Raw genomic sequence first — 20,377 nt, 5'->3', positions numbered from 1 at the left:
CCTCCTCAGGATCCTTCCCTCACTTAAGACATACCTATCCCACCGTTCTTGCTACTTTTGTGTGGGGGTGGGTGTGTTTTGAGGCAGTTTCACTATGCAGTTTAGGCTGGCCTTAAAGTCTCTATGTAGCCCAGTCTGGCTTCAAACTCAGAGGGATCATTCTGCCTCAGCCTGCTGAGTGCTGGGATTACAAGTATACACCACCATGCCGAGCATTTTTTTTTCTTTTGAATCAGCCTTACTGTGTAGTTCAAACTGACCTTGAACTCACTATGTAGTCTAGGCTTGTCTTGAATTCATGGTGATTCTCCTGCCTCAGCCTTCTGAGTGCTGAGATCACAGGAGTGCACCACCATGTCTGGCAATTCTTGCCACTTTCTGGAAGTTTTCTTTCATGAGTATCTAAGTCACTTTCTCGCTCAAAGACAGAATAACTGACATTGCACCTAAAAGAAGTTTATTTTGGTTCATGTTTCCAGCCATAGTTGGCTGGCTCCAAGGCAGGATAGCATGGTAGAAGGGATTGGCAGAGGAGTAGCTAGCTGCTCACTTCATAGCAGGAAGTAGAGAACATGAAAGGAAGAACCTTCATGGGATGGGAGATGCACTCTGCCAAGCCACGCCTCCAATGACCCACCTCTTCCAACAAGGCCCCACCTCCTGACAGCAAGTCACCTATACCTCCCCCATAAACCTTCCAAAATCCCCACCTATGAGTGCATGAGGCCCTTGAAGACATCTAGAGAGATCTCAACCCTAACATTTCTCCTTGTCCCCTAAAAAATGTATGTGCATCTCGTATGCCAAAGTCTTAAGAGCAGTGCTGGAAAGTCTTAAGTTCAAAGTCTCCTCTGAGACTCAAAGCAACTCTTAGCTGTAGCCCCTGTAAAATCAAAAAGAAATTAAACACTGCCTACATGGCAATGGCACCAGATAAATATTCCCATTCTTAAAGGGAGAAGTAGAAGGATAGAAAGGATTGGAATTAAAGCAGGACCAAAACCCAGCAGTGCAAACATTAAATCCTGTAGCTCCATGTGCAGCACCCAAGACAAACTGTGGCAAGATGTAAGCACCAAATAGCATGGTACCCCACCCCCAGGGCCATAACTGGTGGTTATAGCCCTCATGCCTTTCAGGTAGCTTTGGTCAGTCCTTGACCAAAAGGACATTTCCTCAAATGTCCTATATTCCTGGCCTCCAATTTCCTGGGGTCTCCACTACACCTTCAGGTTCACCCTTACAGCTTCACACACTGCCCTCTCAGGGGCACACTGTCTGGCCTCCCAGACCTTCTTCTGAAATCTGGATGGAAGCCTCCCTGACCCCGCAACTCTTAGATTCTGTGCCCATGAAACTAGCACCATGTGGATGATGCCAAAGTCTGCTGTCAGCACAAGCAGTAGCCAGCCTTCTTGAATTGTGGCTGCAGGGGCCTCGGAGTGCCTGGGTAGCTGAGGACTGGGAACAAATTCCCTAGGGGGTTGTTCCTAAGCATGGTCCGCTGGGGCTCTTTTCTCTTAGCAAAGTCTTTTACCTTTGAAATTTTACCCTGGGAAGGGTAGGGCTCAGCTGATTCCTAAGAGGCCCTTGAGCCATTTTTCCTTTTGTCCTGATCCAGAGTACTTGGCTTCTTTTTCATCTTTTCAGCAACCAACTTTCTTTGGCTAAAATTTTGCAGGCTCTTCCTTTCTAGGGAAAATGAAAACTTTTCAAATGGGCTTTTTGCTCCTGATTCGCAGTGTAGAGTTGGCTAAAAGCCCCCAGCAGCATCCATGCCACAGCCTAAATGTTGAGCTGCCTTGAAATTTCCTCCACTAGATTAATGAGTCCTCTACCCTTAATCTCAGCCTCCTGCAAAGTCTCACAGCATGAGCAAAATATAGACAAATCTTCTGCCAGAGTGTAGCACACATGGCCTGGAGTCTAACTGCCGATAGAGTCCTTCCCAGCTGAAACAGCCTGATGCTGGTCTTTACTCTGCCGTTTGATGAGCATTCTGGTCTTCTAAGCTCTGACCAGTCTCCCATCAAGCTCAGATCATAGCATTCTAGGGTTACATCTCCAAACCTTTCCAAACTACTCCTATGCCTATTTCCAGAGGCTTCTGAACCACGTGATCAGGTTGTCATAGCAGAATCTGTGGTACCAGAATCTGTCTTGGTTACTTCCTATGTTGCTGAGACAAAATACCCAACACTCATAGCTTCAGGGAAGAGAGGTTTATTTTGGCTCACAGTTTGTAGAGGTTTCAGTCCATAGTTGTCCAGCTCCAAAGCAGGATGGCATGGCAGAAGGGTGTAGGCAGAGGAAAGCTCCTCACCTCATGACTGCCAGAAAGCAGAGAGCCCGGAGCATTTATTTAAAAAAATTTTTTTTTAAGTACTGGGGATCGAACTCAGGTCCTTGTGCTTGCGTGGCAGGCGGCGAAACCACTGAGCTAAATCCCCAGCCCCCCGGAGCATTTATTTTAATTGAAGCTTCATGGTCTTACACAGGCAAGAGGTTGAAATTCAAGGTGCCAGGGGAGTGCCGGGAGGGTGCCTCACCCAAGAAAGTGATGCCCAAGCAGGGGCCTGACAGATGAGGACCTGTCTGTTCAGAACAACAGTAGCACAGAATAAGAGGTGACAGGCAAGATATACCTAAAGAGGAAGTGGCCCAGGACTGGTCAGGCCATAGCAGGGCTGTGGAGCTTGTCTAAAACATGATGGAACATAGGAGGGGTTTCAGATGTGGCCACATTTGGGGTGTGTAGAAAAATTACTCTGAACAGGCCTGAGGGGCCTGGGTTCCGTTCCCAGCACCAAAAGATAAAATTAAAAAGAGAGAGAAAATTACTCTGCACCATAAAGAATGAATAGGGGTCCAGGGATTTAGCTGAGTGGTGTCACCACCTGCCTCACAAGCACAAGGTCCTGAGTTTGATCCCCAGTACCAAAAAAAAAAAATGAATGAATGTGGAAGGGGTCAGGTTGGGAAGCAGAAAAACCATTTAGGAAATGGTTTGACTCAGAGTTATAATATAGTGTGGGTGTATGCAAGAATGAAAAGCAGGGGAAAAATAGAATTACTCTCCCAGGGGATAGAGGGATAATAAAGGTATCAAGAGATAATGATTGTCTAATGCTTTTCTCGTTGCTGGGACAAAATATCTGATACCTACAAATTAAGGGAGGAAAACTTTATTTAGCCCATAGTTTGTAGAGGTTTCAGTCCATAATCAGCTGGCTCCAGGACACAATGGCATGGCAGAGGGGCATTTTAGAAGAAAAACAGTCCATGGTGTGGCAGGCAGAAGGCAGCCAAGCAGCAACCAGAGACCCTGCCTTTCCCTTTTATCCCATCCAGGCAACCAGCCTTTTGGATAGTGCCACCCAGAACTATGCTAATTCCAAAAAGTGGACTAATTTAGTACCATATACCCTTAATCCCTGTATCACACACCCATGATCCAGCCAGCTCCAGAAAGCCCCACCTATGAACACATCAGGGTTTGGGTGGACATCTAGATACAAGCTGTGACAGTGATTAAGCTGAGCCAAGAAGGGTGCATGTCTGCCTGTGCTCTGCTGTCAGCTGGGAGCAGCGAGACCCTGACATGTTGAGTGGCTGCTGCATACTCATCTGATACACTTCTGGGGCTAAGGACATCGCACAGTGGTAGAGTACACTGTTAGCATGCTTGAGGGCCTAGGTTCAGAACCCAACATATAAAGAGAGGGAGGGTGGACATCCTAATACTGATGTCACAGATTTTTGTATCTCTTTTTTATGTATATACCAATTAGTTCTTAGGCTAAGTAACTTGCCCTGGGTCACACTGCTGGTTAGGTGCAAGCTGGAACAGAAAAAATAGCACGTGCAAAGACATCCAGGTGTAGAACGCATGAGAGATGCATGTGTCTGTCAGCTGGGATGGTGACCAGAGAGAAGGATATTGCAAAGGTTTGTGACGTGGAGGAGGTAAAACATAGCTTTGGATGAGAAAATGAAAAAATGGAAACAAAGTCTTTGTAAATGGGGTGGGATGGAAGGGTTGAAGGGAGGGGCAGGGGGATGGGGAAAAAAATAAGAACCAAGAGAGATTAAGTAAAGGTACAAATTTCCAATGATGAATGTCATACTGTATACCTAAAATATACCAATAAAATTAATTTTTTAAAAACCCATAGCTTTGGAGCCATTTTAGTGGTTGTGAATCTCATCTCTGCCACTTATGTCTAGAAAGGAGGGCAAAAATCTTTACTCTTTTCAGTATCAGTTCCCTGTCTGTAATATGAAGGTGATCATGGTACTTACTTCTTATTATGGCTTGTATCTAGATGTCCCCCCAAAGCTTCATGTGCTCAGAGGTGGAGCTTTTCATAGCTGGCTGGTTCTAGGTGTGTGGTACTAAATTAATCCACTGATTGGTTTAGCATAGTTCTGGGTTTGGATAATGGGACTACCCTCCCTGGTTATGGAAGGCACTACTCAATAAACTAGTAGGCTGAATGGAATAAAGGGAAAGGGAAACTCACTGCTGTTGGCTTCTACTGCTTGCTGCTTTGCTGTCTCCTGCCTGCCATGCCATGGACTGTTTTCCCTCCACAGTGCCCCTCTGCCATGCCACCCTGCCTTGGATCCAGCCAACTATGGACTGAAACCTCTACAAACTTTGAGCCAGAATAAATGTCTCCTCCTTTAACTTGTGGATGAGGAAAGTAACTAAGACATTTCCCTATTATTTTACTACCACTAATTTTACACAAAAGAAAGTGAAAGACATTGTTGAAAGGGTAGGAGCCATAGCAGATGACTTTGTATCTAACCAAAAGCTAAATTAGTTACCTGAGTCATCTAGCAGACGGATTCTTGGTCTAGATCTTTATCCCTGATTTAAGGGCCTGGTTGCCACCTTCTGCACAGCTCTGTGAAATGACTGCTGATTTCTTGAAATAGGCCTCTCAGTGGATGATGAGTGAATGCTTTGAACTTCTCGGCAGCTTGCATCCCAACTGTGTGACCCATGCAGTATTCTCTTAAGCTCTCAGTTACAAGCATCAGTTTGGCAGATTATGTTCCTTAAGCAGGTCCATTTTGGTTGTCTCAAATATTTGGGTGAAATCTTTGATCTCTGTCTGAAAACATAGATACAGAAATCAAGTTCTTGGTATAAAAATGGCATTTGAAGACAGCACCAAGTGCAGACAGCCCTGTCAGCCATATGGTAGTAGAATCTTGCCTTTTTGTTACCAAAAAAAGATTAATCTTTCTTTTTTTTTTTTTTTTGAGCTAGGAAGATCTCACTGTACAGTTCAGGCTGGCCTTGGCCTCCCAAATGCTTGGATTACAGGCATGCACCACCACACGTGGCTAGTTTAATATTTTAAAGAGCTCAGTTAAGGTGGTAGCCACATGTGGTGATGCACACCTGTAATCTCAGCACTTTAGAGGCTGAGGCAGGAGGATCACTATTAGTTTTAGGCCAGCCTAGGCTACATAGTGAGTTCAAGGCCAGTCTGAACTATGTAATAAGACCCTGTCTCAAAAACATCAACAGGGCCGAGGATTTAGCTCAGTGGTTCCGCCACCTGCCTTGCAAGAACAAGGTCCCAAGTTCTATCTCCAGTGCCAAAAAAACCTCAAAAACACAACAACAACAAAAAATTAATTAGGGTGGCATTAGTGAGTGGGAACATAGGGATGGATGTGAGAATATGAAGACTTGTCAAAATTTGGGCAGGATGTCTGTTTTGGGTCAGAATAGTTAGGGGACCCCCACCCCCATCCCATGTTCAGTTCTAACCCAGGGCTTCACACATGCTAGCCGTGCATTCCACCACTGAGCTGCATCCTCAGGCCAGTTAGTAGTGTTTTAAGCAAGAAAATCAAAGCTTTGTTTCATTTTTTAAACCAGTATCAGCAGTTGTTGACAATGTTTCCTTTCTGCAGGTATCTCAGATAGTTTGAACTTTGATGAGGACAAAACTGATGATGAGGAAGAAGGACAAAAATTAAGTTCCCAATCACGTTATTCAGAAACAGAGAGACCCACTTCTGCATCCAGCCAGAAATCAACCACTGTATGTAGTTCTAACATTTCCCTTCGGTGCTAACTTGCCTCTTCCCCTAACACATCTTTGTAGGGAACAGGGGAAGGGGACGTTACCAGAACCTCTGCAGTAAGTCCTAATCTCCTGTGAGCCACGGCAGCACACGGCGAATTACAGGAAAGGTAGACAAATGAGACTGAGAAGAAGCTGAGCTTTGGGTCTGATCAGTGCTGCTCTGGGCGGCAAAGACAAAAGCCCCCTAGCTTGCAGCACCTTTTATTCAGTACCTCGGGAAAAACAGATGTAACAAGTGAAATATAGAGTTCAGTACTTCACATTGGGATAAACAAGGTGTAACAAAAGGCTGGGGGGCAGTGGAAATCTAAGAACAATGAGGAACTATGCAGATGAAGATTTGGTTCCTCCCTGGCATCTCCCACAGGTGTGGTCTTGTCCTGGAGATTGCAGCATGGTGGTGGTGGGGGATCACTGAGGTCTCAGTTGTGACCAGAGGCCAAAATGCAGTTATGTCTGGAATGTCCTAGCTGGCCTGTAGGCAGGAAAACTAGGCCTACTCAAATGATTTTTCCCTAGAATTATGTAGCATTGCTCCCAACACATCTTCAGTGTTTAGATACAATTACAGAATGAGGTTCCTTCAAAAGACTTACGCCCATATTCAGACCTAATTTCTTCTGTCTCAGTTCAGCTGTTTTCAGGCTTTATATATTCCGTGTTTGTACTAAACTTCTTCCCTACTTCCAGTGTGCATACCCTCATTGTCTGACTATTAGAATGCCTCCATGTTCTCAGAAGACTGAAGACATGGGGTAAATCAGTGAGCTCTGTGTTTCTTGCGGAGAATGTGAAGGTTCTGACCCACCTGTGTTGTTCCTGCACGGATGTACTTTCAGAGCACAGGAGCTTTGGGCACTGCAGGCCCACAAGTTGACCCCCAGTTCAAAGAAGTGGAGAACCTGGAGGACTTTGCATACAGTCCCGCTCCGCGCGGTGTCACAGTCAAATGCCGGATAACCAGGGATAAGAGAGGAGTGGATCGGGGTCTCTTCCCCACATACTTTATGCACTTGGAAAAAGATGACAGTCGGAAGGTATGAGAATTAATTCTTAACATTTTTTTTTTTTGAGACAGATTGCTAACCTACCTACACATGGCTGACTTATAGTCCTCCTTTGAGGCTGAGGCACCACACACAGCTGGCCCTCCCTCCCTCCTTCCTTTCCTCCCTTCTCCCTTCCCTCTCTTTCTTCTTTCCTTCCTCCCCATGTTGAAGATTGAACCCATGGCTTTGAATGTACGAGGTGAGTGCTCCACCACTGAGCTACTCCCCTGGCCCCTTAAGCGACTCTTGAAAGAAATCTGCTGGGGAGGTGTGTGTGGCCTCCAAGTGTTTGGCACTGATTCTGTGTTCTCCTGATTCTGTGCTCCCGATATCTTCAAGGTGCTCATAGTCCAGCAGACAAGCTCTGCCCTCCTCCATAACCACCACCCCAAGAAAATTAACTTTATCCACAATTTAAGAAAATAGAGCAGAATTAGTTTTTCCTGGTTCTGGGAGTCAGACATAGGGCCTTCTACATGGCAGGCAGATGTTCTCCACTGAGCTACAGCCCCAGCCCCAGAGAATATGTTAATGTTGTTATTTCTACTTCCTTCCCAGTGTTTATTTTTGAGTATTACTGTGTGTTCTTTGGTTTTTCTTTTTATTGTGGCTGAATATGATACTGTGGAAGAAGGAGAACAGGTTTTAGGTTGTAGGAGAAATTGGAAATACAGAAGGTCATGTTAAATATGAAATATTGAAGGTATGTTAAATATTTTATTTTTCATCCTAGAAATTCTAATTTATCGGTTTAAGACCATTTAATCCTTCCTATTAAAAATGCATTTTGTATTAATACCAGGACTAAGGGGATGATTTTAAGAGCCTAGAAATGAGGTAATGATAATAGGCATTATTGTTATTATAACTACTGTTTATTGAATGTTTAGAAGATACCAGGCGTGCACTAGGTATTTATGGTATTATGACCTGCAGTTCTTATCACAACCTCACTAGGCAGGATTTCTTGTCTCTGTTTTATAGACTGGGAAGTAGGGCTTGGGGAATGACTTACCTGTCCACAGTCCCACTGGTAAGTGGCAGAGCCAGATTCGAGCCCCCCCTGTGTGATTCCAAAGTCCTCATGCTCAGGCACTGCTATTCCTGCTTCCTTAGTACTGTCCCACTCTAGTGGAATTCAAGGAGTGTGCATACATGTGACTGTATTCTGACCCCTGACATCACAGGATCCAAAACAATAAAGTACAAGGAGGGAGGCAGAAGGAAGCAGTAAGAGTAAGGAACAGGAAAGTGAGCAGCGTCCTGCCTCTCCTTAAGACAAACTTCAAAATAGTGAATTTAGGGAACTTGTGTGGAAAGCAAACTGACTGTGACTGCCGCTCACCCCCCACACCCTGCTAGGTCCAAGCCCAGGGTACCCCACGGGGGCAAGTGATTGTGCCTCATCCCACTTCCAGTGATTTCTAGCTCACTGAGAGGGTTAGAGAAAGGGATAAAGACACAAAATTGACTGGTAGACACTTGCTAAATGCTTGCTGAACTTATAGGTAGAACCATGGGGATCCACTTGACTTCATTTTTTTTTTTTTTTTTTTTTGGTACCGGGGATTGATCTCTGGACCTTGCACATGAGAGGCAGGCAGCAGAACCACTGAGCTAAATCCCTGGCCCTTGACTTTGTTTTTTGACAGATAGGATTTTTTTTTCCAGATATTTCTTCTTGCAGGTAGAAAGCGGAAAAAGAGCAAAACATCCAACTATCTGATCTCCACCGACCCAACGGATTTATCTCGAGAAGGAGAAAGTTACATTGGCAAGCTCAGGTGAGAGCAGCCTTTATACCCTTGTCCTGTTCTTTCTGTAGGTTTATTCCTGTTGTTTCAAAACAGTCCATATCTTTTTTACAATTAGCATGTAGAGATGTGATAATCAAAAAAGAAGAAAAAGAAAAACATTGAAATGAAATCCAAGTCCCCTCTTTGTTGCCACAAGAGATCTTTGAAAAAGTGACGCCGACCATCCAGACATGGAGAACAGGCAGACAGGCCCTGTTCTCGGCCTCTCCCTGCAGGAAAGTGCACCTCATCACAGTGACTTTGTCTCTTGGCACTAGGTCCAACCTCATGGGCACCAAGTTCACGGTGTACGACCACGGCGTCAGCCCCTTGAAGGCCCAGGGTCTGGTGGAGAAGACCCACACCCGGCAGGAGCTGGCTGCCATCTGCTATGTGAGTGCTGTCCCCATGTGTGCCCCTCCCTATGCCCCTACCCCAGCTCCCTTCCCAAGTTGTCTCTGTTCCTGTGACCCATCCCCCTTTGGTCACTGCTGTCATTTTCTCCATATAGTCACGTTTTCATTATTTATGAATTGCCAAGTTCAGCTGTTTTTTGTTTTTACCTTTTTTTGCTCTTGTTTTTAACTTTTTTTTTTTTTTGGTACGGGGATCGGACTCAGGACCGTGCACTTGCCTGGCAGGTGCTGTGCTGCTGAGCTAAATCCCTGGCCCCTTTGCTCTGCTCTTCTGTTTTTGTAATGTCACTTAATTTAGACCTTCTTTACTTCTTATCCATTGACCAGAGGTTACAATAAATTAAAACTGACCTCTCTGCTTTTAGTCTTTCCTTCCTTCCTTCCTTCATCCTTCTGTCTTTCTTTTCTTTTCTTTCTCTCTTTTCTTCCTTCTTTTTCCCTCCCTCGCTCTGCCCCTTCCTTGCTGTCCTCCTCCTCTCCATCACCTCTTTCTGACAGGGTCTTGCTACATAGTCAGCTCTGGCCTTTAACTCCTGGACTCAAGTGACGCTGCTGTTCCAGCCTCCCGAGTCACTGGACCACAGGCACAGGCAGCACCCAGGCCTCTTTGGGTGCTGCCCTCTTCTCCTCTTTGGTTCACTCTGTTCTGCTGCTAAGTATGCCTCTCTCAGTCAGGCCAGCAGCTGACCTCGCTGGTCTCCTGCTTCAGTGACCACTCATTCCATTGAGCAGGGGTAGTGTAGTGTATCATGCTGGAATTGCATAAGCATTGCATAAGCATCACGGAGGGTACTTGACTTGTGATGACTGTCCATTGAGACTTTCCATGGCTGTGATCCCAGCATTCTTGGAGGCTGAGGCAGGAGGATCACAAATTCAAGCCCAACATGGGCAATTTAGAGACTTAACTAAGCCTCATCTCAAAATTAAAATTTAAAAAAAGTTTGGAGATGTAACTCAGTGCAAGGGCTCTAGGTTCAAACCTTAGTACCACTGAATACCTACATGCATATATACACACATACCCATTGCATACAGAAGAAAGTCTGGCTGAGTGTGATCCCACACCTGTAATCCCAGAGCTCGGGAGGCTGAGGCAGGAGGATTGCCACAAGTTTAAGGGCAGCCTGGACTACATAACAAGTCTGTCTCAGAAGAAGAAGAAAGTTTGGACATCTTCGCCTTTCCTTTTTGACTCTTTGGGGCACTGCCTCTCTCAGTCCCATTGTTCTAGCCAGGGTGCCCCCCCTAGCCCTTCGCCTGGCCTCATTGGTCTCTCACTTGAGAGTCCTCTCCTGTCCCTCTGTGCCTGTTGCTCATCATCTGCTGCTGACATCACTGCGAAGTCTTTGGTGACAGCGGGACTCAGGGGGCAGTTGTGCGTCTGCTTCCCGTGGCCTCTGTAACCTGCCTATTGCCATAGTGTTAGTACCTGCTAAGCACGAGTGCTCTGTGCTACTGTGTAAGCGCTTTTGAACTCTCGTTCACTCTGGAGCCACACTAGCAGAGGGCCTGGTGCACAGTGGCCATTTAAAGAGTTGTTGAGTAAAAAAAGCCAAAGAGTTGGGCGTGGTGGTGCGTGCCTATGGTCCTAGCACTCGAGAGACTGAGGCAGGGGGATCACCACAAATTCAAAGCCAGGCTAGGCTATGTCATGACTTGAGGACCACCCTGAAATACATAGTGAGTCTCGATATCAAAAAAACCAAAACCTGGCCGGGGATTTAGCTCAGTGGTTTTGCCACCTGCTGCACAAGCGCAAGGACCTGAGTTCGATCCCCGGTACCAAAAAAAAAAAAAAAAACCAAAACCAAAACCAAAAAAAATTCTACTAAAGACAAAAAGTGAAGTGTCAACACAATAGAACCTATTTTATATGTAGGTGTTTAATGTTTTTAAAAAAGAAGTTCCAAACTACAGCTGAGTATAATGTTATGCATCTGGAATGCCAATACTCCAGGAGACTGAGGCGGTAGGATTACAGGTTCAAGACGGGGTACAGTGAGGGTGTGGGGACTGTCACTCAGCACAAAGGTGGTGGTTGAATCCCCAGTACCTCACTGTTTTTTTTTTTAAGTACAGAAATACTTGGGTTTTTTCTTTTGAGACAGGGTCTTGTTGTATGTCCAGGCTCAAGCACCTGGGTTCATATGTTTCTCCTGGCTCAGCCTCCTGAGCAGTTGGGACTGTAGGTGCCACTGTGCCTGGCTTCCTATTTTTGATTCTCTGTTTTTGTTATTTTTTAATCACAGCAAAGTGATGAAATCAATCTTGGTGTTCTTGACATTGCCAGCATTTGATATGCCTAGAAACTCTTTTATCAGGACAGAATTGCTCTCTTTTTCCTTTGTTTCCAAATTCTGCCTTGTTTTCTTGTCTCCCAGGAAACAAATGTGCTTGGATTTAAAGGGCCTAGAAGAATGTCTGTGATTATTCCAGGGATGAATATGAATCATGAACGGATCCCATTTCAGCCACGAAATGTACGTAAGAGCATACTTAATCAGCAGAGAGCTGTGAGAGACAGTAGTCCAGGGAGAAGAACCCACTGCAAACAGTACTGGTCCTTCCAGCCCCCATAGTGTTGTCTGGCTCACCCCTCTTGGGAGCTGTTGCTCAGCTTCAGGACAGGGGCAGCTCCAGAGGTGTGGCTGCAGTCAGGGATCTAAAACCATCTCAAATACTGCACAGAGAAATGCTGGATTGTATACTGAAATGAAAAGGAAAAAACTGGGTTCATGTCTTGTTTTAATTCTTTGCTTCTGTTTTACCCTTTCTGAAATAGAAAACATGTCCCTACTCTCCTTTTTACCTGGAAGAACTGAGAATAAACCCGTTCTGTGGTTACAGTACAGAATGGTGTTCTTCCCCTTGACAGGACCATGAGAGCTTGCTTTCGAAATGGCAGAGCAAAGCCATGGAGAACCTGATTGAGCTGCACAACAAGGCCCCGGTCTGGAACGATGACACGCAGTCCTACGTCCTGAACTTCCACGGCCGGGTCACTCAGGCGTCAGTGAAGAACTTCCAGATAGTGCACGATAATGACTGTAAGCTGCGGGGAGGTGCATGGGACAGGAGGGTGTCCTGCCAGTACACAGTGAGAGCCTCCTGGGACTGCAGGAAGGAGTACTCAGAAAGAAAGGGTTTCTTTGGAAAGACAGAAGGACATCTTTGGAAGAAAACTTTTCTGCTGTGTTGAGGAGTAGAGAGGAGTGAGAGGGAGTCTTGGGCAGGCCTTGGGCATGGGTGCAGGGGACCCAGGAAAGCTCTTGTGAGTCAGGCTCACAAAGCAAGTTCTGCCCTCAGTCCTGCACCCCGCTCCACCCTCTGTGCTGCTCAGGAGTAGTCTCACAGACTTTGCTTATGATGAGCAGACACTTACTGCCTCTTCCCATCCCTATAAGCTCCCTTTTTTTCCTAGCAGCACTGGGGATTGTATCAGGGCCTTCACAGTGAGCTACGTCCCCACCCCTTTTTATTTTAGCCAAGGTTTTGAGCTGGAAATGGTGGCCCACTCCTGTAATCCCAGTATTTGGGAGGTTGAAACATGAGGATTGCCATGAATTCAATCCTGAACTACATAGTGAAACTCTGTCTTCAAAAAAAGAAGAAAAAGGGGCCAGGGATTTAGTTCAGTAGTGCCACACCTGCCTCGCAAGTTCAAGTTCCTGAGTTCGATCCCCAGTACAAGAAAAAGAAAAAAAGGAAAGGAGAGAGACTGCATCTTGCTAAGTCACTGCGTCACCCAGGCTGGGCTCAGACTTGTGACCCTCCTGCCTCAGCCCTCCAGAGTGCTGAGGTCACAGGCTTGGGCCACCACGCCCAGCTGAGATTCCTATTTTATTTATTTTATGTGCTGGGGATGGAAACCAGAGCCTCGTGCACATGAAGTATACATGCTACCACTGTGCTATAGCACTGTCCTTTCCCCCTTTTTCAGTTAAAGAGAAGTGGTGATTAACTGACCAGTTTGACGTTTAGGGGTTTTTTCCCTTCTACTTACATAGGTTTTTCCTTGGTACAGTCTTTTTTTTTTTCACTACCAGGGTTGAACCATCAGTCTTCACACTGAGCTATATCTGAGTCCTTTTTAAAATTTATTTATTTATTTTTGGTACTGAGGATCGAACTCTGGACTTTGCACTTGCAAAGTAGGCGGCAGCACCACTGAGCTAAATCTGTGGCCCTTTTTTATTTTTATTTGCATATAGGAGTTTTGTTGGGGTTTTTTTGGTACTAGGGATCGAACTCGGGCCCTTGCGCTTGTGCAGCAGGAGGCAAAACCACTGAGCTAAATCCCCGGCCCTTTTATTTTTATTTTGAAACAAGGTCTCACTAAATTGCCACAGTTGGGTCAAACTTGCAATCCTCCTGCTTCAGCATCCTATGTGCTTGCATTACAAGCAGAACCACCACGCCTGGCCTGCCCATATCACCTTGTAACACCCACTTGGTTTTTGCTTCTAGCTGACTACATTGTTATGCAGTTTGGGCGTGTGGCAGATGATGTGTTCACACTGGACTACAACTACCCGCTATGTGCACTCCAGGCCTTCGCCATTGGGCTCTCCAGCTTTGACAGCAAGCTGGCATGCGAATGAGAGAAGCCACAGGCAGAGCTGCTCCTCACACGGCTCTCAGGAGCAGAAGTCAGCCCTTCGGATGGTCTGTGAGCACATGTATGCTGTGTGTGTGTGTCTGCAGATGGGCTCACAGGTATATACATTCACAAATGCCCCTTCTCCGGGTTGGAGAGACTCTGTCGGGGTGCAGTGTGGCCTGGGTAAGTGAGTGTTCACAGCCAGAGAGCTACTTGTCAGGAACCGGTGACTCCTGAAGTGGCTGTCCTGCAGGCTGAAGAATCAGGCTCTCACAGTCTTTTTTTTGAGACTGTGGGACTCACTATGCAGTCCAGTCTGGCCTCAGACTCACAATGTAGCCCAGGCTGGCCTTAAATTTGTGATCTTCTTGCCTCAGCCTCCTGATTGCGGGGTTATAAATGTGGGCGCCTGTCCCTGGCTTCTGGATCTCTTTTCCAAAGAGGGACAATTCCCTAAATTGCCTTTAGTCTGCAGGCAGAAAAGCATGCACACCGTCTCTGTAAAAGTCCTGCGAGTCTCTCTCACAGCTACTCAGATCTGCCTTCAGAGTACAGAAGCAGCCATAGATATCTGCACACAAAGGAGTGTGGCTGTGTCCACTAAACTTTACTTGCAAAAGAGATGGCAGGCAACATTTGGCCCATGGGCTCTAGCTTGCTACCCTGCTTCAGGTCTGTCTTGTACTCTGTGGTTTGAGCATCTTCCAGAGTGGGCCTGTGGTCACGAGCCGTGCGTAAAAAGTGGCCCAGGGGAGCGCGGTCCTAAAAGATTGTCCTCACCAACATTCGTGTAGCTCTGCCTTTGGAGAAAATGGGTCTAGTGTGCTGTCTCCCAGTCAGCGGTCACTGTGCGTCCACACAGGTGACCTCACCCTGCTGTCCCACCAAGCTTCCTCGTGGGAGAAGACAGTGTCTGCAGTTTATGCCCAGAAAGAACTTGGGCACCCCCACAGACGCTTGGGGCCCCTGCAGGTGCTCTGCTACAGCTCTAAGTGTCACCACTCCCTCTTCCCTGCCTTCCCCCAGCAGCCTGGTGGGTGCCTATCTCCTTCAGAGTGGCTGTGGCCAGATCTGTGCTCAGCTTTGTGAGAACATGCTCTTAACTGTCTTCATCTCTGCTTAGGCTGACGTACATTCTAGAGGGGACTGCCTAGGAGGATGAGGAGCCCTTTGGTAGCCGCCTTTATTCTCAGCCCAGGTGTGCTTCCCACACTCATCTGCAGACCATGGAGTAGGGTGAGGCAGTGCCACAGACAGGCACTTGCTCAGTGTCCCTGTTAAGAGATGTGGCAGGAGAGGCTTGGGAGGCCAGCTAGCCAACCTTGACGCTGCAGACCTCGCTGGGCAGAGCTCGGCTGCCCTTGGCGTCTGTGTTTCCAGGTCCCCAAAGCCTAGCCCATCTGCGTGAGCGATGCTCCTGGGCTGCCCCTCGCAGATCCTAAGACTCCTAAGTCTTTCTAGTGGTAAACATCTCCCAGCAGATGGAGAGCCTCCTCTCAGGTCACTGGCCCCGCAGTGTATCTGAACTCGAGACTCCAAAAGCCGTTCCACACTCAGCACTGCTCAACTCCCAAGCCTTCATGCTCTGAGCTGTTTGCCAGCCTGGGATATGGAAGCAGTGCCCCACGATAATTCCCTTCCCTGTACTTTCCATGTCTCTGCTTCCGTTGTTCCTTGCTCCACATCCAATAGCCATGAGATACAGGCCAGAGATCCAGGATGAAAAGGCTCTGCTATGTGGGGCCGGCTTGTTCTGACAAGACTGGTTTCCATCTCAGGCAAGCTTCCCATCAAGTGCCTCATTTCTAAAAGTGCCCTAAAGCCCGTCCACCTCTGCCACCCACTGTCCCAGTGAACTAACAAGCCACCCTTGCTGGAACAAAGCTGTCCCTTCTCTCCAGCTGCAGTGTCACAGTGATTGGGGACTGGGGACCTTGCTAGGACAACTAGATCTGATCCTCTGTCCTCTGGCTCAGAGAGCCGTAGCCCCACTTCCAAGTACTCTCAGCTCGAGTACAGAAATCATGTTTATACCTTTTGTATGCTACAGAAATAAAATATTTATATTAAAAACGTGTCACAGAGTCCTCAGAGTCTAATTCCTCACAGAGTGCCTATTATCATGTTCTGAAATAGTAGCTTCCAGCTTGGCAACAGAGAACTAACCAGCTTTTTTTTGTACCAGGGATTGAACTCACGACCTTGAGCTTGTGAGTCAGGTGCAGTGCCACTGCGCTAAATTCCCGGCCCCTAACCAGCTTTTTGAAGCTGGCCATCCACAAACTTTGGTCCTGGGTGAAGCAGGAATCTGCAGACAAGCAGCCTGTACTCAGGAGATGTTACAGAAATATTACAGGGCTCAGAAGAATGGCGCCCTGGGCAACAGAATGGTGGGACATCTGCGTAGGTTTCTCTCTGTGGAAGTTGATTCCCCAGCAACCAGTAAAATAGGCCCCACCTCTTGCCTTGTAAGTGTCGCCTTATATTGACAAGGTGAAAAGAGTGCACTCAAGTCTTTATGGGGCTCCCATGCATAGCAGCATCAGGGATGGTGAAGCACATGAAAAGGAACAGGGAAAGCTAAAATCCAGGACAGGAGCTGGAGTTCACTTGTGATTTTTCTCTTTTTTTGTGGCTTTCTGTGGCAATGGTGTGTGCTAACCATGTGAATTCTTTGTGACATTCCATATATTTTTTGGTGGTCAGAGATCATTTTATTTTGGAGGAGTGAACCCAGATGGTGACTTATGCATGCTAGGGAAATGATCAACCACTGAGCTGCAGCTTCTGCCCAATTAAAAAGAAAAAGCCCTCTTTATTTCACCCAGTATATCTAAAGTTAGCATCTGTCAGTTCAGTCACAGGGCCTAACATTGTCATCTTAGGACACGTAGACACCTTGCTCTGTGGGTACAGCTGGGACCTGCAGGCTGCCTCAGCTCCAGTCCTTCTCTACTCCACCTCCATGCACCGGTGTCCACCCACCCCAGGCCGCTCAGGGGCTCCTGGGACACATTTTGGACCATTCACATAGCAGATCATTTTGCTTACTCTCCTGCTTTGTTCCTTGTCATAGTGAACAAATATTCTTTGTCCTGCTCCTACTCCTCCTCCTCCTCCTCCTTCCTCTTCCTCTTCCTCTTCGGCAGCATGGGGGATTGAACTCAGGCCTTTGCACTGAGCTACATCTTGAGACCTTTTTTATATTTTTTATTTTGAGACAGGCTGTGTTGGGGTTGGTGGACTGAAGGGAGACCCCGTCAGGTGAGGTTTCCAAAAAAAAGAACATATGTGGAGCAGACATCACAAAAAAGCAGGAACCAAACTATTTTTCAGCACAGCACTTATAGTAGTTTATCAGCTTACTGAGACACAGACAAAACATTCTGAGCAACCTTGCAGGCCATGTGGCACATGCGTGGTTGTCTATGCTGATTCATTATTATATGACAAAGTTCCATTGTGCACCTGCACTAAATGAGGGGATTGTGTCCTCAGGTGCCCTCAGAGTTCCTCAGATGCCCAAGCGTTGACACATCTTACAACGGCCCCTACAAGGTGTAACTGTTACTCGGGCCAGGCTTGAGCTTGCCATCCTCCGGCCTCAGCCTCCCAGAGGGCTGGGGTTACTGGTGTGCTGGCTACTGATGGTCTTTAAAAGTCCCCTAGTGCTCATCAACCAGAGCGCTTTCCAGGGCAGCCTAGGAAGGAAGGACTTGCTCTTAGGGCTCTGTGAGGGCTTTAGTTGTGCTCACGGCGTCACCTAAGGCCATAGTACTGCAAGTGTGCTATCCGGGATAGCTCAGGAGGTAACTTCCATGGGATCCTGCTTGCTGAGCACCCTGATGCACACCTTGGTTCTTCTGTAGCTGAAGACCTGGTAACTGACATGGGTCTGGGTGATCCCAGCACTTCACATATTCAGGCTACCACTCAGCCACACCCTAGCCCTAAGTACTTTTGTTTGTTTTTGTTTTGAGACAGGGTCTCACTATATACCCCAGACTGGCCTTGAACTCAGTGACCCTCCTACTTCAAGCCTCCCAAGTGCTGGGATCATCGACTGCATCCTCACACCCAACTCTTAAGTACATTTTCTGTTTTGGGACAGGGTCTTACTATGTGACCGATGGCCTCAAACTCACTAAGTTACCCAAAGTTAACCCACACAGTCTCAAACTCAAGATCCTCCTGCCTTAGCTTCCGAGTGCTAGGATTACAGGTGTGAGCCACTACATCTGGCTTCCCTAAGTACTTTCAAAGCAAATTTGTGGTTTTGGGGATGTTGATGAGAGAAAAGAAAGACAGCATGGTTTAATTGGGTCCCTATCGTACTGCTCCAGCCTGCCTCATTCCCCTTACATTGTACTCACCTCTCTATTTTCACTTGAAGGCAAAAATGAACCCACTGTTCATAGAAATTTTTGAATATTTCAAATATGAAACAGGCTTCTGTGATTTTTCCAGGTCTGCCTGGGCTTTCAGCCCATCCAGCCTAGGCACTTCTGCATGCTGCTGTCCAACACAGCTGGGCCCAGAATCCTGAAGGCAGAGAGAATAAGCCCCAGGAAGGGAAAAGCTGGAGTTTCTACCACTATAACAAAATACCTGGCTTGCACAGTATGGCCAGAGACATCAGCTAGCACTCATTCTACTAACAAGAAAGCAGAGGACTGACTACAAGAGATAGAATTGTATCTGCCTCTATTTCCAACCAGATTCATGAACATGAGTCTTGAACATGAACTCACACAAAAAAGCCGGCAAATTTTTATTAACCCTTTTTCAAAGTTAATATAAAACTATAGCAAATAAAGGAACCTAAACTTTATAGCAACACAGCTGGAACAATCCACAGCAGCAGTGATGGCAGCAGCAGGAGACGAGATTTAATTTAGTTGATTTTCTGTGGTTGGTTGTTGGCTAGTCTCATGGTGATGGAAGCTGCTGGAGGTTTGGTTCTCCCATCAGCGACCCAATGCCCACCAGGGACCTGGGGATCTTTACACTATCCTGAGATCTGAGTGGGATGCACTTTGGAAGGATGTGCAATGTTCAATCATAAGTGTGACAAAAACTGGCAAGCAGGAAGCTTTTGTGCTCAGTGAGAGTAGCACGTTTGTCTCCAAGAGGCGCTTCATTCTGAAGATGTGGTTCCACCCTCTTACTGAAAACTCCGGTTCCCCTGTTGAAGCTTGCTAGGGATCAGGGTGGGCTTGACTCGATTCAAAGCTTTTATTCTTGTAAGAATTTTATAAAACCTTCTCACAAAGGGTATCCACACCAGAATTTCCAGTAAAAAATTAAGAGTTTCTTAATGCAGTTTTCCCAAATGGAGCAGCACATTGTATGGGACATATGAATTCTGACTGTTGGTAGTTGTATATTGTGGATTTCCCAGAGAGTTGGAGTAATCAGCCAGATCAGACCCTGGAAATGCTGATGAGTGAGCTTCACCCGGGAGTTATTGACCAGTTCCACAGGAAAGAAGGTGTTACTGCAAAGGATTCCCTCATGAGGGTACAGTCTGTGATCTGATACCAGGACCTGTCACTGATGGATGCCACAGTGTTCAATCCCTGTGGTATTCAGTGGATGGAATGAAATGGGGTGGAACTCACTGGACTATTCACATCACTCCAGGACCAGAGTTTTCTTACGTTAGCTTTGAAACAAACTTAAGTCAGACCTCCTGTGATGACCCGATCAGGAAAGTTGTGCAAGTGTTCAAGCCAGGACAGTTTGGGACCACCTGGTTTGTTAATCAGAGTTCTAAAGGTCGCACAGTGCTTCTTCACCCCAGGAGATTGAAGGTTTTAAACTGATTGCCAGTGCTATGTTCAATGATTACAATTTTGTTTTTACTAGTTTTGCTAAGAAGCAGCAACAACAGCGAATTAAGAAAAATTTTTTTTAAAATGCAAAAACCAGGGCCGAGGATTTAGCTCAGTGGTTTCGCCGCCTGCTGTGCAAGCACAAGGTCCCCAGTTCAATCCCCGATACCAAAAACAAAACAAAACAAAAAACACACACATAGAAAGTGGTAGCTGCTTTCTAGATGTTGACACCAGGGGCCACGTTTTCCATAGCCTCCACCTTGCAGTTGCAGGAAGCCCTAGGTGTAATGATAGTGTAATAACTTTGAAGTGTATGCATTATTATATCAAGGAGTTAGACATCTTGCATGAGTGCTTTCTTATGTGTTTAGGTATTCTGTGCTACTAGCTGTGAAACTGAAATGCATGTAGAAAAAAACTTCTACTGTATGAAACTTTACAACGCTTGTGAAAATAATTGCTTGGTTCATGCACAGTGTGATATTTCTGCAGGTATCGCCCGAAATTCCCCACGGACGAGGCTTTCATCCTCACCGGGTGTTGGCCTCCACCTAATAATCTGG

At 46.5% G+C, this 20,377-nt stretch overlaps 1 protein-coding gene and 1 pseudogene across 2 annotated transcripts in view; both read left to right on the top strand.

The window, feature by feature from the left end:
• Positions 1–16,054, top strand: part of Tulp3 (TUB like protein 3) — a 68,485-nt gene extending 52,431 nt beyond the window's left edge. For both annotated transcript variants that reach the window (XM_021248056.2, XM_013067334.3), the window contains 7 exons: positions 5,938–6,068; positions 6,953–7,150; positions 8,834–8,946; positions 9,237–9,351; positions 11,759–11,857; positions 12,253–12,424; positions 13,845–16,054. In XM_021248056.2, the coding sequence (XP_021103715.2) occupies positions 5,938–6,068; positions 6,953–7,150; positions 8,834–8,946; positions 9,237–9,351; positions 11,759–11,857; positions 12,253–12,424; positions 13,845–13,978 (962 nt within the window). In that variant the 3' untranslated portion in view covers positions 13,979–16,054. The remainder of the gene's footprint in view (positions 1–5,937; positions 6,069–6,952; positions 7,151–8,833; positions 8,947–9,236; positions 9,352–11,758; positions 11,858–12,252; positions 12,425–13,844) is intronic.
• A 2,861-nt stretch (positions 16,055–18,915) lies between these two features.
• On the top strand, positions 18,916–20,107 carry LOC110346631 (S-adenosylmethionine decarboxylase proenzyme pseudogene; annotated as a pseudogene).
• The last annotated feature ends 270 nt before the right edge of the window (positions 20,108–20,377 follow it).

The sequence above is a fragment of the Heterocephalus glaber genome, unplaced genomic scaffold, assembly GCF_053883595.1.
Source record: "Heterocephalus glaber isolate CG9 unplaced genomic scaffold, H.glaber_assembly_v1.0 deba00001444, whole genome shotgun sequence".
NCBI classification, from domain to species: domain Eukaryota; kingdom Metazoa; phylum Chordata; class Mammalia; order Rodentia; family Bathyergidae; genus Heterocephalus; species Heterocephalus glaber.
Note: the sequence above shows the minus strand (reverse complement) of the source record. Positions and strands in the feature narration are given on the sequence as shown.